Consider the following 21423-nt stretch of genomic DNA (forward strand, 5'->3'; position numbering starts at 1 on the left):
CCAGGGTTCCAGTCCCAGCGTCCGGCCTGTCAGCTGTGGGGCCTTGACCCTTTCTGTGCCTGTCTGTGAAACGGATATGGTGGTGGGCCGGGAGGGTGAATGAGGGGATTGCCGTGCACAGCAGTGCCGCTGTCTGGGCTTAGCACACTACAGGTAAACTTAAGCCGCTGTCATCCTGCGGAGCTCTTGATTCCTTGAGGAAGTGGAGAAAGGCAGGACTCTCCGTCTGCAACCTTTCACCCTTGTATGCAAGTTTGCCTTTTATGGGGCAGTAAAATTATTTGTGAGTGATTCTGAGTAATCCCCGGGCCTTTTCCCTTGAACTCCTGGGCTGGCCAAGGACGTGGCCCTAACCTTTGTTTACTTACAGGCCATTTTATTCCTTTAGGGTCTTATAGCCTGATGGCCATCCAGGTCGCCAGCCACTGCCTGGTTTCATAGTCCACTTCTGCTTCCTGTTAGCTGTGTGGCTTTGGGCAGGTTTTTTAACCTCTCTGAAAAAACCAAAGTTTCTTCTGTAATAGGCTCCAGCTTCCTGGCAGTGCTGTGAGCATCAGGGGACAGTAGAGTGCTTCAGGGCCCAGCAGAAACCACTCCCCTCTCCCCTGCACAGGTGCTGGAGGTGAGCGGTGGAGGCACTCTGGGTGCCTTCTCTTTGAGCCTTTTAGAAAAATTGTCTTCACTGGGGCTAGGGTGAGGCACAAGTTGTATTATGTCACTTTTCAGGGGAAACAGCTGCAATAAAATTCAGATAATAGCTGGGAAATGATTTCTTACCACATATGTATGAGTCACTTAAACGTGTGTAGAAATAATCACTAGGGTAACTTTTTTTCAGTCTTCACAAAAGCTATTTAAAATATTAATGTGATTTTTTTTCATGCTTTGTAGCATTCTTTCTTTTTTAATTAAAAAAAATTTTTTTTGACACGAAAACATTTTGTATTGGGGTATAGCCAATTAACAATGTTGTGATAGTTTCAGGTGAACAGTAAACAGACTCAGCCATGCATATACATGTTTCGATTCTTTTTAAATACCAGTGAGAGTTGACAAGAGAGTGTTGTCATAGTCTTGAGTTCTCCAGACAGTGGTGATAATAGGGAGTATTTATTGAACATTTAGACACCGTGAAATTAGAACATTTAGCATCTTACATGCATTGTTCCATTCATCCTCATAGCCATGTGTGACTTAGGCATCACTGTTTTCCCATTTTACAGATGAGGAACTGAGGCGTGGAGACATTGAGTACTTTGTTCAAGTGCGTGCATCTGTGCTAAGTGGCTTCAGTCGTGTCTGACTCTTTGCAATCCTATGGAGCATAGCCTGCCAGGCTTTTGTGTCCATGGGATTCTCTAGGCAAGAATACTGGAGTGGGTTGCCATGCCCTCCTCCAGAACTTTGTTCAAGGTCCCATGGCTAATATAGGTGGAGGTGCTGATTTACATACCTGGCTTGCAGTTCACTGTGACTAGGCTCTCAGCCACCTTCCTGAGTCCCTTTGATTCCGTTGTCTGTCCCATGTCAACAATTTAGTCAGGGCCCTGAAGGATTTAAAATGTTTAAGTACATTTCAGTTGTGACGTTAATGAAGAAATATTTATTGAGTGCCTGTTGTATACCTGGCACTTTTCTATGACTGAGACAGAAAAAACATGATGATTAAGATAACTTCTCAAGCAACAAATAAGAGTCCTAGTGGATAATAGTAAGAGTAATAATAATAACTGAGTGCCTGGCATTGCTAATGCTGTATGTATATTAAATATTAATTTATTAAAAAGAAGATAGATATGTTTGACCATTGAATAAGCTATATATTCCCCCAAATGACTGACTGGTCTTTGCAGCCTTAGCCTTACAGCGGGAATGAATACAAGAAAATGACTCCAGACATGCTCTCTCCAGTCATAGCCAACTGAGATAGGCCTGGATTATCTTGGGCTTCAAAGAGAAGCATAAACAAAAGGTCAACACCAAGCCTTGGCTTAACTGAAATGATGGAACCAAGAGCAGGCACCCCACTCGGTCACCACTCTCATTCTGGGTGAACTTTACTTCAACCGGAAATTAAGGCCAGCCTCAGAGGAATAAGACAGTCACTGAATGTTTAGCCTTACAGATACAAGAATGAAGCTCCAGCACACTGCCTCGTTTAAGACACGTTCTAAATGTTGTTAGAAGGGTCTCTCAGTGGCCCCCTAGACAGTGTTCGGCCTCAGCCCAGAAAAACGCTATAGGTTTCAAACAGAAGACCTTCCTGGCTTAGTGTTTGCAAAGAAAACTCTGGAGATCTTCCTACCTCTGAGCTGTGGAAATCAGCCTGTCACTTACGTCTAAAGCCCCTTTCAAGTGTCAGGGAGGGATGAGGGGTTTATGTTGCTTCCCTCTGTCGATGGAGCGTGTTGGGTGCTTGATGGGTATGCATTTCAATGCCTCCCTCACTTCCACCCTCTCTGCTTCCGCTTTTCAGACCTCAGGTCAAGAGTGAAAGTGTGAAAGTGTTATTTGCTCAGTCGTGTCCAACTCTTTGCAACCCCAAGGACTATAGTCTGCCAGGCTCTTCGGTCCATGGGATTCTTCAGGCGAGCATACTGCAGTGGGTTGCCATTTCTTTCTCCAGGGGATCGTCCCAACTCAGGGAATGAACCCGGGTCTCCTGCACTCTCTTCACCGTCTGAACCACCGGAAATACCAGGTCAAGAGAACCCTCCCTAATTCCTTTGGGGCTTGGTCAGGTCCTTGCTCTGACCACAGGTGGCCCTGATCATGGTTGTCAACGTTCATGCTATGTGTCAATGCCTGTCTCTCAGCAAGGCAGGGCCAAGGTCAGGTGTCTCCCGGACTCCTAGAACGCACCTGGTGCATTGAACTTCCAGGAACTTGTATCTATATATTTATACATAGATATAATGGTCTATATAATGGTCGCATTGTTTTATCATCATACATCCTAGGTTCATCCTTTAAGATTAGCCTTAGCATTAATACACGATTCTTTCTGACTTCACTCTGTTTGACAGTCTCTAGGACAAAAGACTTAAGGCTTCAACACCACATGTCAAAGGTATCTGTCTTTTTCTGGTGGATTTTGTATAACATTAACTTGTTAATTTTGAGAATATCTCCTTGCTTTACTAATAATGATCCACAAGTAACTAAGTGTGTGAAGGAGATGAAATAAAAATGATTGTGTGTTTTCTACATGTCTATGCTGCTGCTGCTGCTGCTAAGTCGCTTCAGTTGTGTCCGACTCTGTGCGACCACATAGACGGCAGCCCACCAGGCTCCCCTGTCCCTGGGATTCTCCAGGCAAGAATACTGGAGTGGGTTGCCATTTCCTTCTCCAATGCATGAAAGTGAAAAGTGAAAGTGAAGTCACTCAGTCGTGCCCGACTCTTAGTAACCCCACGGACTGCAGCCCACCAGGCTCCTCCATCCATGGGATTTTCCAGACAAGAGTACTGGAGTGGGGTGCCATTGCCTTCTCTGACATGTCTATACTTAACATTAATTTCCTCTGGATATGGGTTATTTCTGTTTTTGAGAAACGGTTTGGGTCCTAATCTGAAAAATCTTAACTGCCTCCCAATCGGAAACAGTTTGGTGTCTATGGTGGGGTGTTCATTATGTGTTGAGGAGCAAGATGGCCATCAGACTTCTCACTGTCTTTGTAGGGATCTGGTCATGAAACTCACTCTCCCTGTCACTTCTCACTGCCCAGCTGACCCCTAAATAAGTTGGAAGGTGATAGGATAATACTACTCAGGGCTACAGGGTCAGTGCTTTGCCATCTTGGACGCCTCCCCACATGTAGATTCCTTCAGCCCCCTCCAAAAGTCATTGCTTGTGCTCTGGGGCACAGTCAGATAGATGCCTTCTTATTTTCCAACTGGGTGAAAACTTCTGGGGGTGAGACTGATAGGAGTACAGACCTGCAGCTGCCACCTGTGACCCCACGATCGCTGAATCAGAGTCTGGGGAGGTTTCGCTTTGTTACAAAAGGCCATGCCCTTTACAGGAAAGGACCCAGGACTTGGTTTAGAAGAAAGAACTCTAGTACAGGCTCTGCTTCTGACCAGCTGTGTCACTTTTAGCTAATTCTCTTCCTTGGGGTGTTTGTTTCTTCCAGCTTCCCATTCAGTTAATATTTGTTTAGCACAAACTTTATGAGTGCCAGTACCTCTGTCATGGTGAACTTACCTTGTCATGTTTGACAATGTCAGGCAATAAGTAGAGTGCTGATAACCAAGACAAATACAAGGACTGTAAAGCGACTGGGGGAAGGGAAGGAGCTGGGGAGGTAGGTGTAATCAGGGAGGACCTCCCAGCAGAGGTACCTTTGAACCGAATTCTGAAGATGGGGAACTAGCCATCTGGCCAAAGATGGCTTGTCCAGCAAAGGTTTGGGTGATGACTTCCAGACTGAAAGAACCAAAGCCCTGATGGAGCATGGTGGGCCCAGGGATGCTCAGAGCCTGGGAGGCTGATTGATATGTTGGTGAGGGCTGGGCTCTGAGTGTTGTTGCTGGCTTCAGTTCTGAGTTTGGTTTACTAGTTACTTAGCCTGGGGCCAGTTACTAACTTTTTCTAACCTCGTGTTCCTCATATGTCAAAGGCAATGATCCTAGAGCTGATCCAATAGTATTTGTATGCGTGTGTGCTAAGTTGCTTCAGTCGTATCTGACACTTTATGACCCTATGGACTGTAGCCCCGCCAGGCTCCTCTGTCCATGGGATTTTCCAGGCAGGAATACCGGGGTGGGTTGCCATGCCCTTCTCCAGGGGATCTTCTCAACCCAGGGATCCAACCCCCATCTCTTATGTCTCCTGCACTGGTAGGCAGATTCTTTACCACTGGTATCACCTGGGAGATCCCAGCATCATTTGGGAGAGTATTAAATAATACTTACAAAGCAATTAGCTCGGCAAATAATAAATGTGAGTTTTTATTTTTATTATCGTTAATTTTGCTTCTTAAAGTAAGGGAAGTAGTAGGTGAGTAGGAGATTCTATTGTTTAGCTGCTTAGTTGTGTCTGACTCTATGCCAATCTATGGACTGTAGCTCACCAGGCTCCTCTGTCCCTGGGATTTCCCAGGCAAGGATACTGGAGTGGGTTTCCATTTCCTCCTCCAGGGAATCTTCCCAACCCAGGGATCAAGCCCCTTGTCTCCTGCTTTGGCACGTGGATTATTTACCTCTTGAGCCACCTAGGAAGTCCCAGGGGATCCTATTGGCTAGTAATTATCCTAGATCAGGGATGAGCGAACCTTTTTTTAAAGGGCCAGGTGGTAAATATTTTAGGCACTTCAGGCCCCATGATGTCTGTCACAATCATTCAACTGTGGTTGTGGTGGGAAAGTAGCCACCGACAATATGTAAATGAACGGGTGTGACTGTGTTCCAATAAAACTTTTACAAAAACAGGTGGTGAGTACGTAGAGTGAGATTTTTAGCACTGAACACCTGTATGCAGGAAAGAAGTAAAGGTCACAAATCAGTAACTTGAGCTTCAACCTTACAAAATTAGAAAAAGGAAGAACAAATAAAACTTAGACTATCCCCAAATGAAAAAAACAGATGGTAGACCACAGTTTGTCATCTATGCTAGTAATAGATGAGCTTCCCAGGTGGCTCAGTGGTAGAGTCTGCCTGCTGGTACAGGAAACACAAGAGGCTCAGGTTTGATCCTTGGGTCAGGAAGATCCCCTGGAGAAGGAAACGGCAAGCCACTCCAGTATTCTTGCCTGGAAAATTCCACGGACAGAGAAGTCTGGCGGGCTACGGGACACGACTGAGCGATGAGTAAACCAGTATTAGACATTGAAGAGCCAAGGAGTTCAGTTTAAGATTTGAACTTTTCGATTGTAGGGATCTTGTGAAGATTCTCGAGCAGAAAAGTAAGTTGATGAAAATTTGTTTGGTAGAACTATGTAAAATCATCTGAAACAGGGAGCTTCATACTCCAGGTTGCTGCTGTATTATTTATTTTGGCTGTACTGGGTCTTCATTGCTGCGCACAGGTTTTCTCTAGCTGCAGCAGCAGGCTTCTGATCGCGGTGGCTTCTTTTGTTGCCGTGCACAGGCTCTAGGGCATGTGAGCTAATGTTTTTTCGGCACCTAGGCTCTGTAGTTGTGGCTCCCAGGCTCTAGAGCACAGGCTCAATAGTTGTGGTGCACAGGCTTAGCTGCTTTGCAGCATGTGGTATCTTCCCGGACCGGGGATCAAACCGGTGTCCCCTGCATTGGCAGGCGGATTCTTAACCAAGGAGCCACCAGGGAAGTCCCTGTTTTTTGAACTGGGCTTAAGGGATGCCAGGCAAAGGATGAACATCTTATAACCTGTCGGGAATTCTGGGGGAGTTCCTTGTTTTTACAGACCTTGATGAACTTTCCACAGTTTCTCCTACACAGTGAACATTTAACAAAATCATGAATGCTGGATTAGAAGCTCCCAGAGGGACAAGGACTTTGCTTTCTTTGCAGCCATGTGTCCAGACTCTGTAGGGAAGCCTGAAGTAGAGCTGGCACTGGAGCATTTGAATGAATTATTGGTATGGCAGCCCTGGAGCCCAGATAGGCAATACTGATCATCTCTAGGCTTAAATAAAAACTGTCACTGAATGAGTGTTATTTAAAACATCATGAGGCCAGTGATGCCACTGGGTACCAATTATCCGGTTGTTTTTTCTCCTTCCAGATGGCAGACGATCAAGGCCATATTGTGGAGCAGGGGGCTGAGGATCCCGCAAACGATGATACAGTTGATGCAAAGCCAGACCGGTCCTCTTTTGTCGCATCGATCTTGAGGTAAGTTTCCTTTCTCACTGAGTTAAAGAGGAGCCCTGGGTCACTTCAGCCTGTCACACCTCTGCCATCTCCACTCATCCATGCAGAAGGGGGCCCTCAGGGGAGGAAGTCTGTACTGTGCATGGGAGATTTGTGCAGAATCCTGCTGCTGTGTATGACAACACTGGGGTCCCCCTGTGCACTCCCCTGTGTCCAGGGTAAGCCCACGTGTGGGGGAGCCAAGCTCCCCATCAGAGGTAAATTGCAGCCAGCCTCCTTTGGGAAAAAGCATGGACTATTACTGCTGCCGTTTGGGACCAGGCTTGGCTGAAAGGCCGAACTGGGGACCATGGGATAGGAAATTGTACAGTAGCACCCTGCTGATTCCTACCATTTCCTTTTCCTTTTTTCACTTCTTAAATCCTGAGCTTTACATTTAATAATAACAGCTTCCTTTATTAAGCCTTTGTATGCCAGCTCAGTATTGCATGTAATCCTCACAACCCCAGGAAATGGTTCTGTTGTTACCATCACTTAACAGGTAGGTAAACCGAGGCATTATGAGATTTAGTAGCCTTCCATTGTGATGGCAGTGAATAAATGATAGAGCTGAGATTAGAATCCAAGCAGTACCAGCACTGCTCACTTAACACCTCTGCTGTGCTTTCTATTTAAAAGTAGGGCTGCAGGGAAGTGGAGGAGCCCCTTACCTCCCCTCCTTAACATTGGTCATGGAGGGGCAGTGAGTGGGGCTCCCTGGCAAGAGGCAGGGATGGTCTGTGGTCAGAAGCATCAGCCTTCTTGCTAGCTCCTAAACCAAGCCCCACGTTGGAGAGACAGAGAGGGGGATAAAGTCTGAGGTTAGGGAGTGCTCCCTAGCAGGGCTCGGGAAGGGAATTGCTGGTGACAAGGGGCATGCTAGCTCCCTGCAACATCCCACAGAGAACCTTGGGTCACATCATCCCAGACAAGGCTCAGAAAAGTGGGAAGACCTCAGCATCCTAGATCTGCATTCCATTGGCACTGGTTGCCATTTAGGGCCAAAGATATCCCATGAGATAACCAGAAAATACAGCTCCAATTGCTGAAAACTTCAAAGTCATGAGGTCAGGTGGTCCAGGCTAAACCATTCTCCAGTGCAGTGGCCTTCAAATGTTTCTGCTCACATACCCCCCAAATAATGTAAAACTAAGACACACACTTCCTCATACACTTTAAGGTGACATAAATTTCTTGTCAAATAGTTGCAAAGGACGTAATAGTATTTCTGTTTTCCCATCTCCCTTGAGTATTCAGGTTAAGTAGATTGCCTCTAAGTAAAAGAGAAACTGGAATCCTGTAATAGTCATTTCAGAAGTCTTAGTAAAGCCTTTTGTTACACTTCCCAGAAATTATGAAAATGAAAAGGGTGTTGTTAAGACTAACATTTAAAAATCATCCCTTTAAGTGTATGGAGTCTAATTCTTTAGTAATTTAACCCATTAGAAAGGTTCGTGAACAAGTTGTCCTGTAACATCTGGAATTTTTATGTTGTTTCTTTTTTTTCCCTCAAACCCTTTATTTCCACAGTATTTTATTCTGATGTAATAGATTTAGTTGCTTGAAAGTCTTCTATTGATCACCTCATCATACATTTCTTTAACATGTATATGGATGCATATGTACATATACATAAGTTTGAAGACATTTTTCCAGGTTTTATGAGTATTAAAAGAAATTTCTCCTGAACTAAGTTCTTGGTTTTTATTGACAGTTGATCAGAACAAATAAATGTTGATAAATTGTTCAGTTCAGTTCAGTCGCTCAGTCGTGTCTGACTCTTTGCGACCCCATGAATGGCAGCCCACCAGGCCTCCCTGTCCATCACCAACTCCCAGAGTTCACTCAGACTCGCCTCCATCGAGTCAGTGATGCCATCCAGTCATCTCATCCTTGGTCATCCCCTTCTCCTCCTGGCCCCAATCCCTCCCAGCATCAGAGTCTTTTCCAATGAGTCAACTCTTTGCATGAGGTGGCTAAAGGACTGGAGTTTCAGCTTTAGCATCAGTCCTTCCAAAGAAATCCCAGGGTTGGTCTCCTTCAGAATGGACTGGTTGGATCTCCTTGCAGTCCAAGGGACTCTCAAGAGTCTTCTCCAACACCACAGTTCAAAAGCATCAATTCTTCAGCGCTCAGCCTTCTTCACAGTCCAACTCTCACATCCATACATGACCACTGGAAAAACCATAGCCTTGACTAGACAGACCTTAGTTGGCAAAGTAACGTCTCTGCTTTTGAATATACTATCTAGGTTGATCATAACTTTTCTTCCAAGGAGTAAGCGTCTTTTAATTTCATGGCTGCAGTCACCATCTGCAGTGATTTTGGAGCCCAAAAAAATAAACCCTGACACTGTTTCCACTGTTTCTCCATCTATTTCCCATGGATAAATTGTTAGTGCTGTTAAATAATTTTTCATAGAAATAATGATCAAATATGGGAGGGGAGGGCATTTAAAAAGCTAGTTTGTGATTAAATGGGCAAATAATACCTTTTGCTAGAATAAGAAAGAGTTTAGTATCATCATTTTCTCCTGTTTTTCATTTTTAGAGATAGACGTGCTGAGAAACTGTGAATAAGTACTTGGGATGGCCACAGTTTTGTTATAATGTCACTTAATTCTTTCAGTTCCTTTTGAGTTCTGTGCCAAAAATGACAGCTCAATTAGCTCTTTCTTCAGTTGTATTGAAAATAAGGAATTGGAAAGTATCTGACTTACAAAATAAATTGTTATTCAACCCTTGAGACCTTTAATTTTTTTCAGTTTCTGGGAAGTACACCAAAAAGACTTGATCAGAACTCCTCAAATAACTATTAATTCAACCTGGTTCTTTTTTTACTTAAAGGCAACTTGTTTACCTCAAAATGCTCCAATACATATAAGATAATTAAAATCACATTAATAAATATTTGTCAGTATCATTTTGGTGAGATGCTTTTACACTGGATGCTATTTATTTATTTTTGAAAACTGGTCCTTTCTCCTCGTGAACTACTCTCCTTCTCTATTCTCCACCTGAGTTGTTGACACTGTTCTTCAACAGTCACCCAAAACCAAATGGAAATCAGGAAGGAAGGAAAGGGCACAAAGCCCAGTGCTGGGCTTTATTTATTCACTTATTTGTGATTAAGTGTTTACTTTGCTCAGAAGTGAGAGAGTCTTTGGGAATAATCAGGGTGTTAAAACCCTTAAATGAGAGTCACCCACTCTCATTTCATCTTATCATGTGCATTTTAAAATATTTTTTGATATATAATTGGATCTAAACGTCCACTGTGGCCCCAAACAGCCCTGTTTCTAATGCCATCCTTCACCCTGATCAGACTCTTGTAGAAGTGTTAATAATGAGCCCCTGCCTCCTACTTCAGCCCACCTCAATGCGAGCCAGGGAGACACAAGACACTGATGTTTGGCCCTTTGTTAGATCATGCGTGTGGCAGTTTCTATGTCATCTAAGATTCAGGGTCGGTGAGAAGTCCACCCTTTTCTTCTGTTGGCGAGATGGGAGTTCGTAAAGGGGAGGTGGCATCATACTCAAGCAGACCAGCTTTAGGAAAAATACAAATGGAAACTGAGGACCTGGCAATTCATTCACTTAAAAATGTCTTGTCTGCATCCCTCGGAAAGTCTTCGAGTGCTCTGGTTGGAGACCGCTGCCTAGAGGACCCATCATCTTGCCCAAAATAGGTGTGGTCTTTGATGCGGGGATTTTTTACCCCCCTAAATTCTTTGGAAAGGTAAATAAGCCTGGATATAACCTATATTCTAGTCTACTATACCTTTTTTATGTATTAATTTCTCAGTCGTGGTCAGACTTTTTGCAACCCCATGGTCTGCAGCCCACCAGACTCCTCTATCCATGGAGTTCTCCAGGCAAGAATACTGGAGTGGGTAACCATTCCCTTACTCCAGGGGATCTTACCTTTTTTATAGTGTGGCTGATATTAACATCAGCCTTCATATTATCAAAATAAACAGTAAGTACCCTTGCAAAATATTTAAATTAAATTCCATCTTCTGAACTGCTTATTTTAGTTGTATGAATTGCATCTGTAATTGTTGACTTACTAAACAGTATTCAAGCTACATTAAATGTCAGTTTAATGTTGTCTTCATCCGGGTTGTGAAATGTTAGTTGCTTATTTTCTCTGCCTTCACTCAGATCTGACCTGTACCCATATGTTAGATAATACACCAGCCACCTACCAAAGAGACAGTTAAAATTCAAGTAAAATGTGTGACAACCCCTTAAATTTTAGATTTTTCCTCCCTTTTTTGGTTTGATTTTTTTCTTGTTATTTAACTTTAATAGGATAGACATTTCTTTCATCTAGTAGAGTATCTTTAAAATTAGCCACCTGAGATACCATTTTGGTCACTAATTGATTATTTCATTTGTTCATTCATTTTTTAAAAACTTATTACTTATGTTTGGCTGTGCTGGGTTTCCATTGGGAGGTAGTTCTGGTTGCAGTGTGTGGGTGTCTCCTTGCAGTGGCTTCTCCTGTTGTGGAGCACAGACTGTACACACATGGTCTTCAGTAGCTGTGGCACATGAGCTCTGTTACTCCACCACGTGTGGAATCATCCTGGACCAGAGATCAAACCAGTGTCCCCTGCATTGGCAGACAGATTCTTACCCACTGAGCCACCAGGGAAGTCCCATTCAGTAAATATTTATGGAGTGACTGAGAGAACGTAAGTCCCTTGCAGCAAGTCCCCTAGTTGACTAGTGGCAGAGCCGGGATTTGAACCTCTACTCACCTGCCTCTCAAACCGATCTCTCAACCACCACTCTAAGTTGCCACCTTTATGTGCCAGGTCCTGTGTCTGGCCCTGGGTTTGCATCCGGCAAGCAGACCAACATGATCAGTGTGGTCTTTGCCTCAGACGCTCACACTCTGGTAGGGAAACCAGTAACTGAAGTGTGATGGTGTCAGGAGTGGGCAGAGCAGAGATGGGGGGGTGGAGATTGGCCGAGCTGGATTTTAGAAGGAGTTGTCTACAGGTCACAGAAAGGATCTGGAATTGGTTCTAAGGATGGGGAGGTCACTAAAGGGTTTAAGCCGTAGAGTGACTTGATCGATGATACCTACAGAAACCCACAAGATCACCCAAGCTGCAGCACGGAGAGGGATGCTCTGAAGAGGGGTTTGTGGGGAGAGGAAGCAGGTTAGGAGTTCCCCAGGCAGAGTGGATGGTGTAGATGGAGCGGGACAGGGTCCTCCAGAGCTTCCGAGAGGTAGAAGTTGTCAAACTTTGACTGAATGGAAGGAAAAGCCAGAGAAGAGGTTGACAAGGGGACAGTGACACCTGGATCCCAGGGAGCGTTGAAGGCGGCTCGTGCCCACTGAGCCCTCTAGCTCGGCAAGGGGGTAAAGCCCTTTCTGTCTCCAATGTCACAGTGATAGCACTGCAGCAGCACTTGCTGCCTTTCAGTGCTTCCCTGACCGTGCCTGCTGCCTGTGGCTTTGCTGACCAAAACCTCGTGAGAAACTTGGATGGTGTCAGAGACCTCGTATATGATGGGGTGGAACTCCAAGTGTGATTAAGACAGGATAATCTAAAGCAAAGGGGAGTGTCCCTTATCACACCTGGCCTATGGACACCCACACTTACCATCTGTGCTTTACGGATTCTGCCTGGGGTTGTAATTCTGTAGCTGGGGTGACCTGAACACAGCCCTGGATGCTGGTTGTTTCCTGAAAGTCTAGCAGGTGTGTGGCAGCCCTTCCGTGGTTCCCTCTGCAGGGTGCGGGGAACTTTGCATCCCTCATGCCAGAGGGGTGGGTGCAGCTGAGGGCAGGCACCTTCCCTCCTGGCCCATCCCCAGCTCCCTTCTCTAGGTGTCAGAATTGCAGGAAGGTAAGGCAGTGGACTCGATGGACATGAGTTTGAGCAAGCTCCGGGAGTTGGTGATGGACAGGGAAGACTGGCGTTCTGCAGTCCATGGAGTCACAAAGAGTCGGACACAACTGAGCAACTGAACCGAGCTGAAGGCGGTGGAGGGGGCAGTAGCACCCCATCTGTCTCTAATTGAGGACCCTCACCCTCCACTGGAAACCCCAAGGACTCCGGGAAACAAAAAGACCTCTCTTTCCCCCCCAAAAGTCTGGATGGGATGGACGCAGTGACCTAGGTGGTCCCAGGCCCTTAGACTTGTCTTGGTTTTTTTGTCTCACTGCCACTAGATGGCATGACAGCATCGTTTTATTTCCATTTCATTGCGTTCATGCTCAGTCATGTCTGATTCTTTGCAACCCCATGGACTATATATAGCCTGCCAGGCTCCTCTGTCCATGGGATTTTCCAGGCAAAAGCACTGGAGTGGGTTGCCATTTCCTCCTCCAGGGGAATCTTTCCGACCCAGGGATCGAACCCAGGCCTCTTGAACCATCGGGGAAGCCCACTTTATTGGGCCCTGAGTAAGTGAAGTCACTCAGTCGTATCCAATTCTTTGCGGCCCCATGGACTATAGCCTACCAGGGTCCTCCTACCAGGTTGCCATTTCTTTCTCCAGAGTAAACCAGACTGTTCCTTAATTCATATTTCTTAAAACACAAAACTTTGTTAAAATGTCTTTTACTTATCTGATTACTGAAGTATACTTGGGAAAGACAGAGAACCTCAAAGTAAAAATATTTAGAATGTAAAATTTAAATTAGTAAAATGCTTAGACTTAGTAACTATATTCCAAGAAATTTTTTAAATAAAAATAGAAAAAGTTCCATAAAAAATTGTTTTAAATGAGTTAGAAGAAGTAAGTGCTGTGTGCCCTCTGTTCTGTACCTGTGAATCTAACCAACTGTGGATTGAAAATATTGGGAGAAAGTTCCAGAAAGTTTCAAAAAGCAAAATGGATTTGAAAAGTGCCAGCAACTATTTACACAGCATTTATATTGTTTTAGCAATGGCACCCCACTCCAGTACTCTTGCCTGGAAAATCCCATGGACGGAGGAGCCTGGTAGACTGCAGTCCATGGGGTCGCTAAGAGTCGGACACGACTGAGCGACTTCACTTTCATGCATTGGAGAAGGAAATGGCAACCCACTCCAGTGTTCTTGCCTGGAGAATCCCAGGGACGGGGGGAGCCTGATGGGCTGCTGTCTGTGGGGTCGCACAGAGTTGGACACGACTGAAGTGACTTAGCAGCAGCAGCAGCAGCAGCAGCAGGTATTATATAAGTAATCTAGGGATAATTTAAAGTATAAGGGAGGATATGCCTATATTATATGCACACAGTGCTAAGCCGCTCCAGTCATGTTGGACTCTTTGCGACCTTCTGAACTGTAGCCCATCAGGTTCCTCCGTCCATAGGAGTCTCGAGGCAAGAATACTGGAGTGGGTTGCCATCCCCTTCTCCAGGGGATCTTCCCAACCAGGGATTGAATCTCCATCTCTTAGGTCTCTTGCTTTGGCAGGCAGGTTCTTTACCACTGTTGCCACCTGGGAAGCCCTATAGGCAAATACTGCTGCTGCTAAGTCGCTTCAGTCGTGTCCGACTCTGTGCGATCCCATAGACGGCAGCCCACCAGGCTCCCCCGTCCCTGGGATTCTCCAGGCAAGAATACTGGAGTGGGTTGCCATTTCCTTCTCCAAGGCATGAAAGGGAAAAGTGAAAGTGAAGTCGCTCAGTTGTGTCCAACCCTTCACGACCCCATAAACTGCAGCCTACCAGGCTCCTCTTCCATGGGATTTTCCAGGCAAGAGTACTGGAGTGGGTTGCCATTGCCTTCTCTGATATGCAAATACTACCCCGTTTTAAACACCGTACTTGAGCATCCAAGGATTTTGGTATCCTCAGGGGTTCTAGAACCAATCGCCCTCAGATACGAAGGGACAACTGTGTGTGTACCATCTATGTTCATTATGAGCCATCATTTTTGAACAAGACTTCATGTCATCTGAGCACTGCAAGAAGGATCTCTCTTGATATTAACAGTAACCCTAGATCCTAGCCCAGGTTACCTGCCATCCGTGTTAACGATGTGGTCCCTGCTCTGGATATAAACTCAAGTTCAAATCTAGGCACAGCTGAAATAGCTAGTAACCGGGAATAGCTGTTCACAGAATTGTAGAGTATTGGGAGCTGCGTGAGGCTGGGAGAGGAAGGATGGGGGCAAGCTGCAGGAGGAGGGACTTGTCAGAGAATAGACGGTGGGTTATCAGGGGACTGGAAGAGCCTGCCTGGCGGGGAGTGGGGGGTGGGGCACAAAGCCGCAGGGAAGTGATGGTCAGGCCAGGCCACACAGCACAGGTCTCAGTGGAGGCCCTTGAACAGGGTGCGTTTTGTCCCAGTGGCACCACAGGAAGCCAAGGCAGATACAAAACCAAGCCCTGCCCAGTAGCCTGGAAGATACCCCCTCCCAGCAACACTGCAGCTGAGAAATCAGAGACTCCTTTCTGAGCTCTGCTCAAGGTCACTATTAAAGGAAATAAAAAACGCAGAAAACAGATTGCACAGGCTCTCAAATTTCCCCGGGGCCTTGGTGGAGCCAGGGGTGTCCCTGCCAAGGGGTGTGTTTATCCTTCCAGTTCCTGAGTGAGGAGGGCAGGAGAAAAGGTTTGTTTTTGAAGCTTGATAAACTCCCTACTTTTGAGGCTCTGGCTCAGATCCCATGGGCTTTCCCCTCTGTGTCATCTCCGTGGTCCAACTTTTGTCCTTCCTGGAGTATGTTTCATAAATAGCACTTGGTTGTAATCCTTCTTTCTCCTGGGCTGCAGCTTGAGTTGCTCCACCAGTAAGTGTTATATGTAAACAGGTCCCTATTTTGTTTTAAAAAAAGTGTTAGTGTGGTTATAAGAAAGATCCAGGTGGCCTGCCTGGTTTGGAGGGGGGATGGGCGGATTGGAGAAAAGAAGGGACAAAGCAGACATTAACTCATTCCAGAGACTGTGTCCCTAATTAAGCAAAAGTCATTCAGTCATGCTCGTTGATTGAAAGAGACCAGGTCCAAGCGCCCTAAGAGAAAAGGAACTTTAAAATATACCCAGGCAGTTTACGTTTTCAGTAAAGGTAGCCTTCAAATTCAGACCCTGGAATACTGGAGGCCTGTCTCCCAATTTTTTATATAGAGAGTAATCATGGTTTAATGATGTAGTTGAAGCAGTGATGATATTGCTTAAAATGACAGCTGTGCTGGTGTAGAGTTGGACAACTCAGGTTCAGATCCTGGCGCTTGGGTCCCACTCTAGTTGAGCGACTAGAGCAAATGTTTTGGCTTTCTTGAGTCTCAGTCTCCTCATCTGTGTGGTAGAAATATCAACACCATCCACTGGGTTGTTTGTGAGAATTAAAGGACCTGATGAGGGAGAAATCTTAGAACCGTAATTTCAAAGCAGAGAACTCCTTGAAAGGTAATTTATCCAGTTCCCCTTCTGTAATGATCAAAGAAAGTGAAGACCAGAGAGGTAAAGTCCTCTGTTCACAGTCACCCAGCAAGACCAAGACCCAGGTCTAACTTGGGGTCATTCCATCAAGTGCCATCCACAAGTGCAGTGGCATCGAGCTATTCAACCATATTAATCCACCAGCGGGGCGGTTTTTTTTCTTCCACCCAAGTGGGTCAGCAAATTTAATTCTTCACTGAAACTGCTCCCTTTCTGCTTCACTTCAGCTGAGGGATGGTATACAGACAGCATTTCAACAGGGCTAGCGATGGGCTTTCTGATAAAGGGGGCCATGTGACCGTTTCAGGAGCAGCGAGCCACACCTCTGAAACATGATCAGGCAGTCTAAAACTTTGAAGCCATAACTGCTACATGTATAGATGATTGCTCTTCTAGAAGAGAAATAACAAAGCTATAAAGTTAACAGAAAGAGTGAGGAAGGAGTTTGGGAGAGAATGGATACATGTATATGTATGGCCAAGCCCCTTCGCTGTTCACCTGAACAGCGTTGTTCATTGGCTATACCCCAATACAAAATAAGAGGTTTAAAAAAAAGTGAGAAAGGCAGGTAAATAGTAAAGAACTTTTCAAACACCGTTAGCACAGAAGTCCAGTAATAGAAAAGTGCTATGAGAATAAGACCCATTGTTTCTCAAGGGAACTTGTAGTCACAGTAAGAAATGTGCATTATGGCCTTGCATGATCAAACCCCAGCTCGCTGGTGCTTAGGGCTTTCTACCTGGCCTACAGCTGTTAAGATGACTCTGTAAACTCCGCGGCTGAAAGTGGAAAAGGTAGGTGAAGTGCTTGTAAGAGAATGAAAATGAAGTGTCTGAGCTGTTCTCAGTTCTGGAGCCTACAGCCACAATACAGATACCATTGTGTCTCCTACTTTGTTCTAGGCTATTTAAAGAGAATTCAGTCCTTTATTTCCCCTGAATGATTTTTTTAAAGTCATTTATCAGTTTTTATTGCCAGGGGAAAGGAGGAAGTTGGAAATATGGAGGCTGATAATTCTTCTCCTTAGCCTGACTTTAAACTGACTTTGTTTCCCAATGTAAGTGTATTTTTGCAAACGTAGTTTCAGAGAAGGAATGGAGCCAGTTTCCTCTCCTTCACAAACCTGAGGATGGCAAGTGATTAGGAGGTTTGCCCAGGAGAGCAGATGTTGTAACTCGACTTCATCAGCTTCACACCTTTCACTGACTGTGACCTTGAACCAGGAAATTGAGAGCAGCACTGCTGAGCTGTTTGCTTAATAATGTGGGGTTTTATGTGTTCTCCTCTTCCTCATTGCATTTGGAGGAGTGAAATGGGAAAAGTGTAGTCATTTCCTGAACCATTTGCTCTTTTCAGGACCCTTGAAAAATGATTATATGCCTTATTTGAAAATTAAGGTGCTTGTGGTCTTTTGTTTTATCACGTATAGTACTATCTTGAGTATCTTGAAGGAAAAAAAATAACCTTAATGAATTTGAACTCTGATTGAACACACATTCACTTCCTACTTTCATTCACTTACATAAAATTTTGCATCTTTTCGCAGTTCCTATGTGTGCTGTTTTGCCACCTTTTTGTGCATTTGGCACTTCGGTGGGTTGCCTGCATCTGCATGCTCATCACTTTAAATAGCTGTGTAGTATTTTATTCTCCCTGTCCTCTGTCCCTTGCTCAGCCATCGCCTCATCGTTTCCAGTTTTTCACTCTTAAAGATGGTGCTGCTGGCTGCATCTTCGTGGAAGTGTGTGGGTTTTCCCTTGGGACCCCAAGTTCCTAGAAAGTCACTTTTTCTCTAGGGAGCCGTCCGGGAATGGGGAGGAGGCAGCCACGTGGAGCCTGGGCATTTTTGCCGGTCAGCAGAGAAGGGGGAGGCCAGTGTGATGTTCCCAGCCCCAGTGTGAATGGTCCTATGGAAAAGTCCAGCGTGCAGTTCACTGCTGATTCAGTCACAGGCCTTCAGGGCCGGGCGGACTGTGCCAGTCTCCTGCCCCTGCTGAGCTCCGAGCATGTTGAGTTTTTATTATTTCAGGGAAGAAGGAAACTCGCTGCCGGTCATCGCAGGGCGAAGCGTGGTTCTGATGCAGAGGGGGGTGCTTTCGGATGGAGACATGAGGTACCACCTTCACTCTTTTCCTTCCTGTCGGTCTTATTCTGTGCCTTGGTGTATCCCAACCTGGGGATGCCCTCTCCTTAAATCTTGAAACATGAATGAATCATCGCAAAAATATTTAGACAAAGCAGCTATGAAAACCAGAGCTCTGGTTCCGATTGAAGCAGCCCTAGGGAATTGTGTGCCTGGTGGTGTGTTTACTTTGGTGCTGATGAATGTCTGCAAACAGAGCTACTGGGAATCCTATTCATGGAGACACTTTAGAAAATAAATAGGAGCGGGTTTGGGTGCTTATATATTCCCTTCCAAATATAGAAAGGTATAATTCACATTTTGAGCAGCCTAGGGGATCTGTAAGAAGATAAAACCTGTATTTATTCACTCCGGTGATGGGGAAAATAATACTTGTGCCGAGTGTATTATGAAAATTTATTGTGTGCCTTCTGAGGTTTTTTACTTCTTTGTAAAGTAGGCACAGTATTTTTATCCTATAATGTTTTCTGGTACGAGTGACTGTGGATTCTTCAAGGAAGTCTTTTTGTATAAATAACCATCAGAGCTTGGTTGTAATTCCTTGCCTCTTGATGTTGCTGAAATGACTGAGTTGGCTGTGTACTGTGAAATTTGAGGTTCTGAAAAATGGCTCTCAATCTGAGAGGTTAGAATTATCTAGTTCCTTCCTGATAATCAATGCTGGCATTAGCTGTGTTCCTAGCAGAGATTTGAGCTTACTGGAACGCATCTGGGAGTTGAAGACAGTGGTCCTTCCCCATATGAGCGAGGAACCACCACAGCAGGCAGCGTGAAGGATGGTGAGGAAGCACCATAGTCAGCCAGCCTGCTTCTGTAAGTTAGCTGCTCATTGTATCTGAGTGCACACTTGAACGCACTTCCTAAGTCAGTCCTTCTGCGAGGCCTTCTTGGCTCTTGTGATCTTGCTTGTCTGGCCCCAATTAAGCATGGTGATTTTGTGGTCAGATTTTTTTTTTTTTTTTAATCTGCAGCCAATTGTGTAACACATGAGCTTTTAAGAGGATTTTGGAACTTTTAATTCAGTGGTTTATCAGAGCCTTGCACTTAACTGCAGGGTTCAAAACCAGAATCCAGTGTTTCTCCTCAGCGCAGTAATCTTGGCCAGTGTGTTCAGAATGTAGAAAGGTCAAGTTAGAGACTAAGTTTATCAGCACAAAATCAGCAAAGGGAGGGGACAGAATGGGGCCTGGGGAGGGTAGAAGGGGAAGGCATAGAATGTGGCTTTAAAAGTACCCTGGCTGGTCTTTATTTGTTAGATCCTTCCATACCTCTCATTTGTACTCTGTAGAACAAATGTGGGTAATGATTATTAACAGACTTCATTAAAGCATTAAACACTATTAAAAAATATTAATGGAACAACAAGGCCCTACTGTAGAGCACAGGGAACTGTATTCTTCCATAATGGAAGAACATATGAAAAAAAGAATATATATATTCAGATATGTGTATCTGGATCACTTTGCTGCACAACGTTGTAAATCAACTATAGTTCAAAAAATAAATTTAAAAAAATACATCAATGATCCTTGTTCCTGGTAACTTGGGGGATCTCTGAAGTGGTTCCTCCACCATTTATGCCATTTGTCAGATTCAGGAGAAGGGCTGGTTTCCATTGATCTGGACTGGAACAAAGTGCGAGTGTCCACCTCTTGGGGACTGTGTGATAGCATCTCCTGCAGAAAAGCTAAATAAACCTGAGAGGACAAGAACAGCCACTTTTAGAAAATCTTATCTTCAGGGAGGATAGTCAGCTGAAGAAGTTTTTAATCTGGATACTTGAAAGCTTCTTATCACCCTATTCGTTCCCTCCCCGGCCCCCCACCTTTTGAGAACCTGCTGAGGTGTGGACCAGACCACCTTCATCTCTGTGCACTTGGCTGATGGATTAGTACCATCTCTTTGGCGCTTTTGAGGGTCTTATGATTCTGTCCCACAGCAGTTGTTTATCTAACAATCTGCTTGGGTCTGGCCGTTGATCTCCAGACAGTAACTTTATGAGCTGCTAACGCTGGGATGGCAGAGCTGCCCTCCCCACACTGTGCTGATATGAGTTATGGGGCCACCAAGGCAGTGCTGGAGCCTCACTCAAACGTTGTGCAAACACGGGCACATCAGGATGACCTTGATGGCACAGAGGCGTTTCCTGGAAGTGTCTCAGTTGTTGCTGTTAATTTCAGTTTAATGTTCAGCTCAGCTGTCACCTCTGTCACCTTGCAGATTTCATGAAGAGCCATAAATCCCACACGTGACCCCAAATATAGCCATGCTGCTGACCCAGGGTGCCTTCCACAAGGCCGTGCTCCCCGAGGCATATCTCCTGTGACCTTCTGGCCCAGAGCTAAGGGGCCCAAAGGCTGCAGCCCTGTGAAGAGTGGCATTTGATAGGGTGGATGAGCTGGTGCTTCCTACCTTGTTTAGGAGGGAGAGGCACTGGTGTACCCCCCAGGACTGGGACCTCTGCTTCCACTGCCTCTGGAAGTAACCAAGAGGCATAAAGCAAGAGCAGAGACAGGAGTGAAAGGTCAAGGTCAAAAGGGCCCAGACTAGTGCTGAGGCCCTCAGGCTTCAGCGGGTGTGAGTGTCTCCAAGAAAACACCCAGGCCTGGGAATCAGAGCCTGGATCTAGGGCGAAGCCTGGGGATCTGTTTTAACAGAGAAACCCTGGAATAGGTGTTAGACCACAGAATAAACATGGGCACTGCCACTGTCTAGCTTTGTGATCTTGGACAAGTTAATGCAATCTGTTCTATGAGTTATGGGGTTAATGCCTCAGAGTTATTGTAAAGATTACATGAGATATAATATGTAAGGCAGCAAGTGTTCAAAAAGCGGTACTTAATAGAACAGTAGAACTGTATTTATTATAGTTGTTACTATTAACACATAGAGGAAGAAGTTTAAAAAGTTAGGGAAAGAGGTGAAATTGCAGTAGAAAACAGAAAAATGGGGTATTCAGGGACGTCTCTCAACAATTGCACAAAAAAAGTATGAATCCAAAAATTTCAAAAAAGTGATGTTCAAAACAGACCCGATCTTGAAATTCATTTGCAGC

At 45.1% G+C, this 21423-nt stretch overlaps 1 protein-coding gene across 7 annotated transcripts in view; it reads left to right on the forward strand.

Moving 5' to 3' along the window:
- CASP7 (caspase 7) overlaps positions 1-21423 on the forward strand; it is a 51013-nt gene that overhangs the window by 9546 nt on the left and 20044 nt on the right. For 2 of the 7 annotated variants that reach the window (XM_052660743.1, XM_052660742.1), the window contains 2 exons: positions 6706-6815; positions 18255-18338. In XM_052660743.1, coding sequence (XP_052516703.1) covers positions 6706-6815; positions 18255-18338 — 194 coding nt within the window. Of the gene's footprint in view, positions 1-568; positions 623-2476; positions 2702-3026; positions 3071-6705; positions 6816-18254; positions 18339-21423 lie in introns of those variants that run through there. The other 5 variants (XM_052660738.1, XM_052660737.1, XM_052660740.1 and 2 more) reach the window with 5 other exon arrangements.

This window comes from Budorcas taxicolor, chromosome 23 (assembly GCF_023091745.1).
Source record: "Budorcas taxicolor isolate Tak-1 chromosome 23, Takin1.1, whole genome shotgun sequence".
Classification (NCBI taxonomy): domain Eukaryota; kingdom Metazoa; phylum Chordata; class Mammalia; order Artiodactyla; family Bovidae; genus Budorcas; species Budorcas taxicolor.